This window comes from Dermacentor variabilis, chromosome 3 (assembly GCF_050947875.1).
Source record: "Dermacentor variabilis isolate Ectoservices chromosome 3, ASM5094787v1, whole genome shotgun sequence".
In the NCBI taxonomy this organism is placed as follows: Eukaryota; Metazoa; Arthropoda; class Arachnida; order Ixodida; family Ixodidae; genus Dermacentor; species Dermacentor variabilis.
This window is the reverse complement of record NC_134570.1, coordinates 116,707,921-116,720,527: the sequence shown is the minus strand read 5'-3', so window position 1 is coordinate 116,720,527 and position 12,607 is coordinate 116,707,921. Positions and strand designations below refer to the sequence as shown.

General features: G+C 48.7%; 1 protein-coding gene across 1 annotated transcript in view; it reads left to right on the top strand.

Annotated features, from left to right (window-relative positions):
* Positions 1-653: 653 nt before the first annotated feature.
* The window catches only part of LOC142574704 (Na(+)/citrate cotransporter-like), a 51,531-nt gene continuing 39,577 nt past the window's right edge, over positions 654-12,607 (top strand). The window contains exons 1-3 of the mRNA XM_075683733.1: positions 654-713; positions 5,869-6,018; positions 11,408-11,693. Of these exons, the coding sequence (XP_075539848.1) occupies positions 654-713; positions 5,869-6,018; positions 11,408-11,693 (496 nt within the window). The remainder of the gene's footprint in view (positions 714-5,868; positions 6,019-11,407; positions 11,694-12,607) is intronic.

The window sequence follows — 12,607 nt, the reverse complement described above, 5'->3', positions numbered from 1 at the left end:
CAGGCGAGTGGCGCAAACTGTAGAGACTCTTTCATTAAAGTGATACTGTCGGTACGACTGTAGTTTCCTAGAATAAAACGGACTGAGTTACTTTGGACAAGCTCGAGGGTAGAGGCCAATATAGCAGTGCTGGGATCCCAGACAGACGAGGCATATTCGAGTTTACTTCGGACTAAAGATTTGTAAAGGAGAAGTTTTAAATAAACAGGAGTAGGTTAAAAATTGCGCCGGAAGTAACCTAACGAGCGGTTTGCAATGCTAATTATTTTGATAATACGAAGAGACCAAGAAAGAGAGGAAGTTATGTGGACCCATAAATAGCAATGGGATGTTACGGATTCGAGAGCGGAATTCTCGAGCAAGTAGGAAGTGGGGCAAGAAGTTGTACGGGAGATACACAATACCTAGTTATTGGATAACTCTATGCCACGCCATTCAATCAATCATATATTCAATAAATAATAAATAAATAAATAATTATAAATAAATAAATAAATAAATAAATATTATTTCCGTTTGCTCCAGTATCGTTGCCGTCTTCAGAGCCGCAAGGAAGGATGTCGATGCAAGCGGACAGCTCGCAGCAGCCCGCCGTGGTCGTGGTGGCACGCGAGAACGAGCCGGGCCAGGGCGGCGTGTGGAACACGCAGCGCATGCTGCTGGGCTACGTGTCCCCCTTCATGCTCGCCCCGTTGCTCGTACTCAGGACGGAGGTGAGAGCCGGCGGCGCAGCGCCACTACTGTCCTCGCAGAAGGGCTCGGCAAATACGCGTTAGCCTCAGACCGGAAACCTTCGAGGAAAAAAAAAGTGAACCTCTCGTGCGTGGTATCATTTATAACAATCGTCGAACGTCGTCGTATAGCTGAACAATGCCGTCGTAGACTGAACAGAACGCGTCCTCTTTGACAACGAAGACATTTTAACACTGACACTTTAACAAGGGCGATTCTGGGCTAATGTGTCTACACGTAGCCAGAATATGTAAGGGCGCCGAGCATTTGGAATCACCGGCAGACACGCGGATTTGACTATACTTCGTCCATGTCGGCTCCACGAGACCTTGACGAATTCGGTGTTAGCCTTGTTGAAGCTAATGCAATCGAAGAACGTCTGTATGACAACAGTTAGTCTTATTTGGCCTAAAATTTCTATGAATAAATTGATTTTATTGATTTTAGTTTAAATTGATTAGCATCGGTTCGACATAGAGCAGGCTGCAGAACTCTGTCATAAAGGGGAATAAAATGAACATACAGTTTTCGCATTCTGCAATGACTGAGAAAAATGGTTGTTAAGAATACAAAAAAAATTCTTACGCATGGTGAATGTTTCCAATAAGCATACTCGTAATCTAGATTTGGCGACACACATATTCAGGAAAGTAGTAATATAATGGTGCTTTAAAAATTACTCTGTCAAATTAATGTTGTGGATGTAGAGCATTTATCATGCTATAAGTAAGTGCTGTCAGATTAACCGCTTACGCTACAGAACCAGATAGAGCAACAGAAGCCACTGCAGTACCCTTTATCGACGAACCTATTCCAAATTATAGAAACATCTATGAACTGCATGCTATACACCTGGAAACTCAACAATAACAGATATGCAAAACACTGGAAGCAGACTTTGAACACGATTACGTTGCCCTACAGAAGATGATCAGCCTCTCACTAATGGTGACATTGAGCCAAGGTGAGGCTTAAAGGAAGAGTTAAAGGAAATGGTGACATACTTCTAGGGCGGCGTCTGCCACCATGTGTGGGTCAAACGAGATCTGCGAGGAAGCGCGCTTACAGAATTTTGTATTTTCGGGGTGGGCTTTTTTTTACCACTCGACTAGACACTGCGTTCTTTTTAAGGCCACTGCGCAACGAGCCACTTAATGCTTTCACATTAAGAAGAGAGAACACAATCGGCAGCAAAGCCATCATCGTTTCTGCATCTAGATGCAATTATTTTTTAAAATCTGTCAATGATTTCAATGTCATGAGAAAAACCTCTTCGTGGCCAGCGTGTACAGCCCGCCTCGCGACCACCAGGCTTAGATCTCTTTGTACGAGAAATCAGGAAATACACAAATGGACACCAACTCTTCATAGTGGGAGACTTCAACGCCTCGCACACGGAATGGGGCTATCACACCACCACAAAGAAGGGTGCTAGAGTGCACGATGCCGCCCATCAACACAGACTAACCCTCTAGAATGATCCTCTCCAGACGACGAAAATTGGAAACAGCGTCTCCAGGGACACAAACACCGATCTTACCTTTACTGCGGGCGTCCCCTGGGCAGAGTGGAGTCGACTCCAGGAAACCTTAGGTAGCGATCACCATATCCTTCAATTAGATGTAGCACACACCCGTAAACAGACCAAAACTGGAATTGCACGGCTAACGAAATGGACATCCTTTAGGGACAAGCTAGATTCAGGAGCAAGCATAACTGACATTGACGAGTGGCTCAAAAATGTATTAGACACTGCAGAACGTCACACCAAGATCATATAACTCGATGCCGATACACCCGCGGTCGACGCGCACCTCCTCCATCTCTGGGAGGCTAGAAGTGGCCTCCTGAAGAGATGGAAGCGACAAAAGCTTAACAGAAAGCCAAAGACACGCATCGCTCTTCTTACCAAACAGGCTCAAGACTATGCGGACCACCTCGTTAGGCAGAACTGGCACGCTTTCTGTGACAAGCTGCAGGGGACTCTGAGCACGAAGAGGGCCTGACACCTCCTACGCGCACTCCTGGCCACTGAACCCACCAAAACGAACCAGAAGCAACATCTGCACTGTCTTATCCACAACCATGCCGGGTCAGAAGAACACCTCCTGCGAGAACTACAAGAGAAACTATGCGAAGACGCACCCTCTACCACGTCAACCCGCAGCAAAGAATACTCTGGAAAACCAAATCCAGAACTCGACCGACCCTTTACGCAGGCCGAAATCCACGTAGCCCTATCCAAGCTGACTAGAGATACTAGCCCTGGTAAAGACCGGATCGTTAACAAACACCTACGCAACCTACCGCAGCAGGCCACCGAGGCTCTCCTCCGTTACTACAACGAGCGCTGGGAGAAAGGGTAACTGCCTGCTGTGTGGAAACACTCGGACATCACCATCATCCCCAAACCCAAGAAACCTCTCAGCTTGGAGAACCTACGCCCGATCTCCCTCACCTCGTGTGCGGGAAAACTTTTCGAACATATGGTGCATGACCATATTACCCAGTACCTGGAAGACAACGGTCACCTGCCAGACACCATGTTCGGCTTCAGGCAGCACCTCTCAACGCAGGACGTACTCTTACACCTAAATGAAGGCCTTCTAGATCACCTACCTAAACAATCGAAGCAAATACACCATAGTGGCAGTGGACGTCAAGGGAGCCTTGATAACGTTAGCCACGACACGATCCTCAACAATCTCGAAGGCACCGGCTGCGGCACTAGGTCCTACGCATACGTCAGAAACATTCTCATGGACCGCACAGCAACAGTCGGAATCTGCAACATCCGCAGTGAAAGCTTCCTACTTCCAAACAAAGGCACACCGCAAGGGTCGGTCATTTCACCGCTACTCTTTAACATAGCTATGATCAAGCCACCCCAATCTTCGAGACCATACCAGATCTGTGTCACGCGATGTATGCTGATGACATCAAGCTCTGGACTAGAGCTACGAACGTTGGAAGGCAGAAAAGTAGCTTACAAGAAGCCGTCCACACCATCGAAAGCTATCTCCGAAACCGCAGCCTCCACTGCGCCCCAGAGAAGTCTGAGCACCTCGTCCTGATAGCAAGAACGAGAGGCGGGCCACCCAACTACGAAGAGCCCGACCACAGCGTCACCCTCAACGGGAAAACCATCCCGAAAGTCGCCACCATGCGAATACTTGGACTCCACATCCACAAAGACGGAACACAAACACGGCACAAAGACGGAAAGGGAGCCACCAGCCTACCGAGACTATAACGCACCCTTTCGCAACTCACACACCTCGTCAAGAACATCTCAAGCCAAAAAAGCGGGCTCAAGGAGCAAGACACGCTAAGAATAGTACAAGCACTCTGGCTTTGAAGATCGCTGAAATAGAAAAGCTCAACATCATGATAAAGAAGGCAATCAAAGTCGCCCTGGGACTCCCCGCCATGGCCTCTACTTCAGGTCTCCTTAAGATGGGCGTCCACAACACGTGGCAAGAGCTCACCGAAGCGCACAAGAACAGCCAGCTGGAACGACTCAAGCTCACGCCCACAGGGAGATCAGTACTCCAACACCTGAACGACAGCGAGACGTATGTCGCAGACATGGACAATCACGAGCGAATCCCACCGGACGTTCGAGAGTGCATTTGCATCGCATGTGTCCCGCGCAACATGCATTCCGTATGCCACAAGAGTAGAAGACAGGCTAGAGCCAACGCCATCAAACGAAGTTTCAAGCATGACCCGAATGCCCCCTACGCCGACGACGCCAAGTATCCGCATCGAAACGCGTACGCTCTCAGTGTCGTAGACTCCCGAGGCTGCGAGCTGGCATCGGCAACCATCAAGGCACGCAACCCGGAAACAGCTGAAGAAGTGGCGATCGCTCTCGCAACTACCACATGCACAGATACAGCGGTTATATTCACCGACTCTCAGGCCGCCTGTAGAAACTTCTTAAGGGGCCGCATCCCGGCCGATGCACTCGAGATACTAAAAAGACGAAGCACTCCGCTCCCGTACACCTGCGTTACGATGGTACACGGACACGAGGGACTACAGGGGAACGAAGCGGCCCACGCCGCTGCCCGCGAGCACGTCAGCCTGGCTCCCCTCTCCCCACGCGCTCTCCGACCCACGACAGAAACGGAGGAAGCCGTACCCACCAACTATTCGGTCATATTGCAACATTACAGTCTCGAGCGTCGAGTGTACTCTAGACCGCACCCTAAACTCAGTAGAGAAGAAAGCCTGATCCTTAGACGCCTGCAGAGTAATACCTACACTCACGGAACGATGTTGCATTGCCTCTACCCGACGCTCCACGGCTACCTCTGCCCACTCTGCAACGTACCCGACACTCTGGCACACTTGCTCCTGGAATGCCCGTGGTAGGAAGGCAGCGAAATACAACCAGAAACGGACGCAAAACGAGCACAAGCAGCAAACCACCTATTCGAAACGTGGAAGGCCAAGCTAACCCTTGGGGACCTGGAAGACCAACAACTAGTCGCCAAGGCCAAGAGGGCAGTCGAAGCCAGAGGGTTCCTGGAATAAGGAGCCTTCCCCCCTTAGGGTGATACCCGGCCTCGCTCGGGACACTGTCTCGTATAATAAACGTTTCTTTCTCTCTCTCTCTCTCTCTCTGCCAACGATTATGTCAGCATGAGAATACCAAGGATCACAGTGTGTGAAGGACGCACTGGGACGAACCCGAAGTGCAACTGTTATGAGAGAAACTGTACAGAAAAGAGCGCACGAGCGTAGGTACGCAACTGTTATGACAATTTTGTAACTGCTGAAATCACCGTAATACTTAAAATTGTGTTTAAGCTCAACTTAAACGAAACTCTGGCTTGCTGAAAAATACAAAAGCCGTGCTCTTTGTATTTCTTTGCTCTGATGTTAGTCCAAATCACATGACTTTCAGCTGTCATTATTATGGAAACACCAACCACGAAATGCAGCTTCTAACATCTTTTCTTTTGTCAGTGCACAGCGCAGTTAGAAATTATTCGGGAAAGTGGAGATGCTCGATAGTGAAACGCAAGCGATCAGGCAGTTTCTCTTATCTATTGATACGTGTTGTTCAATTAGCTCGTTGTCCACTTCCGTCCAGTGGACGCATGCGACCTGCCTGCCTCTGCGCAGATTTCCAAGTGCATCTACATGGTGCTGCTCATGTCCATGATGTGGCTCTCCATGGTTCTACCTCAAGCGGCCACAGCCTTACTGCCACTACTGGTGATTCCTGTGATGGGAATAGCACGGTCGAAGGACGTCGCCGCCCTGTACTACAACGTAAGCACTTAAGGAAGCGCACGTGACTATCTTGTCTTCCTAAATTAAATAGAGGAGAAGGGGGGAGTAGGGGAGGTTGACGTCGCGACAACTGCAGCGTGCATTGATTATGAGGGACGCGGTAGTGGACGGTCCCGGAATAGTGCTGACCATCTGGGGTTCTTTATGGTGTTCTGAAAGGTTGGCCGCGAGCGTCCTTGGAATTCTGTCCCCATCACATTCTCCCCGCCACGATCAGAAATAGAACCCATGTTCTCATTCTCAGCAGAACAATGTCATGGCCTCTGAACTACCACGGCATAATGTTGTCTTTCTGGAATGTTTGAACGTGCATTACAATACTTTAACAAGAAAGTGTTCCATACCGGGCTACACCGATAACATTTCCCATGTATGTACGCCACGCGATCACGATCCCTGCAAATTTTCTGGCCTTCCTGATCGCAATACTCTGCAGGTTGGTGCCTTTCCAGTTGTTATCAAATTACAGCATATAAACGTTTGAAAGGTTCTCTTAAGAAAGGAGTTGCGCTCTTGACGTACATTTGCCGCACTGAGAATAAACAGGTATAATTTCTTTAATTACTGGGTAATTTTGCAGAAAAACAAGCCTGGTAGCTTGGACATTAATAAAACTAATAAGAAAGGTAGTGCTCGGAAACATCTTTTGGGGTCTCACTCAGTCGGCGCCTACAAGCGACGGCGTTCCTGGTGAATACCAGGTGTTATTGAGAAGACGATTGTGGGCAATCGTCACCGCTTTGTAGAGCAACAACTACTCCGTTTGAAACTGGCCGCTCACAGCATCCATCCAACCCTCCATTTTCGCTATTCCTCTCAGCTTTAAACATGTGTACGGGGACGCGCGTGCGATGCCACCGCAGCTTTAACGACGTCGTTTCACTATACATAAGCCCTCACAGTCGCATCGGATATTCCTGCACTATTACACCTAGCAGCATCCAGGATGCTATTTATGCTGCTTTGTAGCACAGGCCTCACGTGCTTGCTATCGCTGTCATCGCTTTGCCTTCGAGCGAAACTGCAGTTGATGAAATATATTTATAGACTCGTGTTTATGTACTGGTTGAGGACCTTAACGGAGAACGTCTAAGAGTAAAAGGTTAATGATTAATATACAGAAGACTAAAATAATGTTCAGTAGCCTGGCAAGTGAACAAGGATTCATGGTCGCCAGTCAGCCTCTAGAGACCGTGCAGGGGTGCGTTTGTCTAGGTCATTGACTGACAGGGACCCTAAACTTGAGAAGAGAATTTGGAGAAGAATAAAAATGGGTTAGAGTGCATATGGCAGTTAATACCAAAGCCTGATTCCATGGAAGCTTATCACTGTCATTGAAAAGGAAAGCGTACAATCATTGCATTATACCGGTGGTAACATCTGGGGCGGGAATTGGAGGTTAACAAAGAAGCTCGAGAACAAGTTATGTATCGCGCAAAGAGCTATCGAAAGAAAAAGGTTAGCAATTTCAACATACAGGAAGAGAGTCGTGTGGATCATAGTGCAAACGGTGTTAGCCCGTATTCTATTTGACAATGGAGGGGAAATGGAGCTTGGCGGGCCATGTAATGCGTAGGATAGATAACCAGTGGACCATCATAGTTACAGAATTGGCTCCAAGGGAAGGGAAGCGCAGCTGAGGATGCAGAGGATTAGGTGGGATGTTGAAATAAGTAAATTTGCAAGTGCAAGTTCGAATGACCTCGCGCCGGACAGGGGTAATTCGAGGTCACTGGGAGAGGCCTACGTCCTGCTGTGCACATGAAAATAGGCTCATCCTGGTCCTTCTTGTGATGATGATGATGATGATGATGATGATGATGATGATGATGATGATGATGATGATGATGATGATGATGATGATGATGATGATGGGACAAAACTGCCCGCTGATTGTTAGAATTCACGTTTCACCGTGGTATACAGCCAATTCCTCTGAAAGAGGGATCAACCAGTCTCTTCTGCGCAAAGCATGTTTCATTTTACGTCTTATTGGGACGCACTTAACACTTCAGCATCAGTCCCAGATAATAGTGGCGGCGAGGAGTTACGGAGTCGCCATCTATCGGAAGCGCCTCGCTGGCGTAGTATGAGGGATCACGTGGCGCGCTCCTCATAGGTTTTGCTGTCAGCGCTCACTGAAAACACCACGCGCGAGCTCTCCCGGACATTTCTGGAAGTACTTTCGAAACGAGAGAAGTTTCTTACTGTCTAAATAATAATCTTGGGCAAACTGAAAGCACACAATCGTTTCCAGACGCTATCTCTTTACCGAATACGTACAGTGAACGCCATTGCGCGCAGTCACCGCGATGGAGTCTCCCGAACCGGCTTCTTGCGTAAAAGGTAGGTAAATGCTGAGAGCAAACTATCTGAAATATGTTCTTATAGTGTTTGTATAACTAAATGGAGCGTAATAGAAAGAAGCCTCAATGCAGCGATCGCGCAGATTCGCAGCGACCGACTGCGTGTCTGCATGCTTGTCCGCGCACTGTTTCGCTTTCTCTGCGCGCGGGTTTTCGCACCGTGACATGAGCTTTAGGCCGCAGAATATGAGCATTTGACAGTATACAAGCAACCATTGTTGCGTGGGCGCTATCAGAGCTGTTCAAAAATAATTTCATTGTAGAGACTTCGACGCCTACGGGGACTGTGTTGTGCCGTCGCGACGATTCAATCTTTTTTTTCTACTAAATTGTTTGACCTTTCAATACTATTTCTCGAGTTGCGTCGCACTGTATGTTTATCGGTGTTCTCAGCGTGCAATTCCCCGCTGCTCCTTTTTTGTAATCCAGTGCATTAATTCATAACACAAACATGACCATATGCCATGCTTTTTTTAAATGTGCTTCTTACCGCTGCCTTTCCACTCCACTGAACTTGCCAGTATCTATAGCATCGACAAGTTCATAGACCAAACCGTCATGACATTAGTCGGGCAGCGGACTCGGGCGAGCATCTCAGTGCGCGTTTTCAGAACATCGCAGACCGGGCGCCGTAGCAGAAATCTTCCTCGCGTCTGTGCTTGCTGCATACCCGAGTTATAGCCGATGACTGTTGCCGGTTTTATGTTTCGCGAGCCAAGCTTCACACAGCTTCTTGTCCTGCGGCTACGTGTGAATAAGGCTGACACCGTGCTCCGTCGCGTGCGTCCGGCATTGCGGCACCGAGCAGTAGCCTACCATGTTGTGCGCCTTCAAAGGCAGCCACTACCTATTGTAGTGCTTGCAAGCATTGTAAAGGAGACACTCGAAGCGGGAAAATCTCGCCACTAAATGAAGACCGCAGCGTACGAGGGAATTTAAACTCTCGTTTTCAGCTCGCTTCGGCGCGCCCGAAGCAGCCGACGCGGTCGCTATGTCCACGTGATCCCTCCTAGCACGTCACGCCGACGGTGGCGCCAGCTTTTCCAGTGGTGGAGCTCGAGGCCAATACGCTGAATGGTATCAGAAAGATGCCGTTTCATTGAATGATTAAGGAGCCCCTCCACGAACTAGGTAACGACACGATGCGCTGTCAGTAGTTCAGTTGTACTTTTATGCGCAATCAAGCCAATGTCTCAACGTAATACAACACTTGCACTAATACTTGCACCCAGCAATAATACTTCATGATAAAACGCAAGGAACAATCACGAACGCCCTTAAGTACGTACAAGCAATAGCTCTTATACGCGAACTCTAAGCAAACGTAATATCACAATCATTCTTACTCGTGACATCTCACCGTCGTTCTCAAATCAGGACCTTAACGATTTGGGAGATTTTGTACAAACCTACCGAGTCGTTCGGGCTGGTCCTTTTAATCATTAAGTGAAGCATTTAGGCACTCCGCGTAATGCATGTATTTTATTATTAGGTTTTAAAATTGTACATCGGTGCCGATCGCAGCACGCCACTCCCCTGAGTGTTCAGCCACCCTTGACCAAGCGACAGGAGGTGACATATGACGCCAGTGGAGCGAGGTATCCGATTGGCTGCCTAGGGCACGTTGTCCATAACTTTTGCCGCTTTATGGTGAAGAAATGTGCTTCGTAACAGTTGGCATGTTAGTTAATTTGTTTCTACGAAAAGAAAAGTAACAGTAAGAGAATGTACGAGGACAATTTATCACTACGCTCATGGACTTCTGCGCACACCAGGTGTCGTCCGCTTGTGTTACAACGTGCTCCGAAGTTGACGAGAGCGTCGCATTCTGTGTTAGTCTCGGTCTGTCTTTCTGCGAGCACCATGGTTCGCCTTTGCGCTGTGGGCTGCAAACGTAGCGATCGGCGACGTGTCAAGCTGCGACATTGTGTCCCTCTGCAAGGCAAACCTTTGAGCGAAGTGGCTGCAGCGCTGGTTGTCGATAGCCGATGGGTATCAGCATCCACGCATTTGCGGTCGTCACTTCATGCCGCATGGTAACTAGCACACTAGTGTTTCACGTGTCCGGCATCCGGGTAAACGCAAGCGGACTGGACATTGGACCTGGGCGCTTTACGGCATAAGCGGAGGTGCAAACCTGAGCGGTCTGCTCGGTGCAGTCACCTGGTGGCACAGAACCAATATAGCAGTAACCAAGCGTATTCTACTTTACTGCTGGTGTAAAGTTTTTGCGTGCGCACAATAGTGAACGCGTTGTTTTTTATACATGTTTAAAATGTTTCGCACTTGGTTAAAGCAATATTAGCTCTTTGTTTGCCGGGTTAAGCTCTTCGCTACCAGGTGGCTGGACCGTGCAGACCGATGAGGCCGCCCACTCGCGTCTACTCTAAGGCTCCTTCTTCACAGCGATAGTAGTACGGAGGAGCTTTAGTTTATGCCTCCACCTATCCGTCGGAACGCCCAGGTTTCCTATTGTTACCGGAATACCGCACACGCTCCGAGCTCCGACAGAATGCTCGCAACCCACGCTGCTTCGATAGCTCTCGCTTGGGATTGACTGCCAGGCGACTGGCGAAGAGGTTGGAAAGGCTTCGCGCGCTGGCTCCAAGACAACCGGAAGTACACAACACGACGTCCGATCATGACGCAGAGCCAGTGAAGGAGGAGATTAGACCCGATCACTCGGCGAACGATTTCAGGAGGAAAAAGCATGGCTGTGGAGGAGGGTAATTTGTAATCGTCCGTAGCTCTCTTAATGCGAGACTATTCAAATTGCGGTGCGAATGTTTTGTTGTAGTCGTACCCTACACGTCTACAAAATTTGGCCGAAGCGTTTCACGAGCGCTTTAACGCCATGACGGCTGCTGAATACTAAAAATACAGGTTCTTTATTAAACAACGCTTGATTTACCTCGCCCTCGCATCACTCGCCGCATTGTCGAAGCATCCTGTGTGTCATGCTTGAACATTCGTTGTGCTCTTCATTTTGTCACGCGCTTCAGGACGCCGTGGTGTCCCTGATCTGCAGCGCGGCATTCGCCGTCACCCTCGACCGGAGCCGTCTGCTCCGGCGGGTCGCTCTCATACTTCTGGCGAACGCCGGCCTCGTGTACCGGCCCACCACCCTGGCAACACTGGTGTGCGCGTCCAGCGTGGCGCTGGCCGCCCTGGCGAGACCCACGCTCGCCGTCACCGTGATGTCGGCCGCTGCGCGCGCGCTCGTGCTCGAGTTGCAGAGGTCGTCGGTGCTGAAGTACTCCAGGCCCTTGCTGCCGCCCATGCCCGGAGGTGAGCGCCGTTCTTCTTTTTTTTTTTCGTCTTTCGAGGAAACGTAGTGCAGCCCACGAGCGCAAGTGTTTCTGCAGAATCAGTATAAATAAAGACAGCACGCAGATACTTCAAAGTATAGAAGATACCCCATCGGGACGGGCCGATACGGATGATAACCTATATTTGAGGCATACTTATTTCGAATGATGAAACGCGATATAGAATATAGAAGGTCCTTCATCGTAACGATATTCAGGCAGCCAATAACAATAATGATGACGAATATAATGGCATCATTAGGACTAAAAATGAATGAACAAACAATAAAATATACTTTAGCAATTTTTTTTCCACGGTATATCGGTTTCGATACTATACAGCTCGCCCCCTCCCCTTACCCCTTTACATTCTTGCACCTTTATGCTTTCTGTTGGCTGCTATGAAACAAACCGCGACAGCACTACGCGATTTCTTCGCACGCACCGTCTGCTGGCGTCTTTGTTATCACTTTGCTTGCGTGGCGCTATCTGCTGGCGTCAGATACACTATGGGCACTGAAATTGTGCAACGAGCTTTGGTAACTTCAGTCCGCTTATAATCAATGTTTTCCTCTAGGACTACCGCGTATTGGTGGAAACTTGCTGCGTATCAAAGGATCTAGAAGGAAAGCTAAGCATGGCGCAACCAGCGATGCAGCTGAAGCAATAGGTACCCGTAACGCTTAGCGAGAAAGAATACAATGTGGATTTGCGACAAAACGCGGGTAGTTGGTATTCAAGTCCGGAATTAGAGAACGTAGCTTAATCCGGCATGCTATTTAACTCGCAAAATATATAAGTGGTAGTTTAATGCAGCAACAAAATTGAGGGTCACGGGTAGGGAGATGCGCGGAAACGTTGCAAAGCATCAGGTGTGTAGTCGTGAAATTAGTA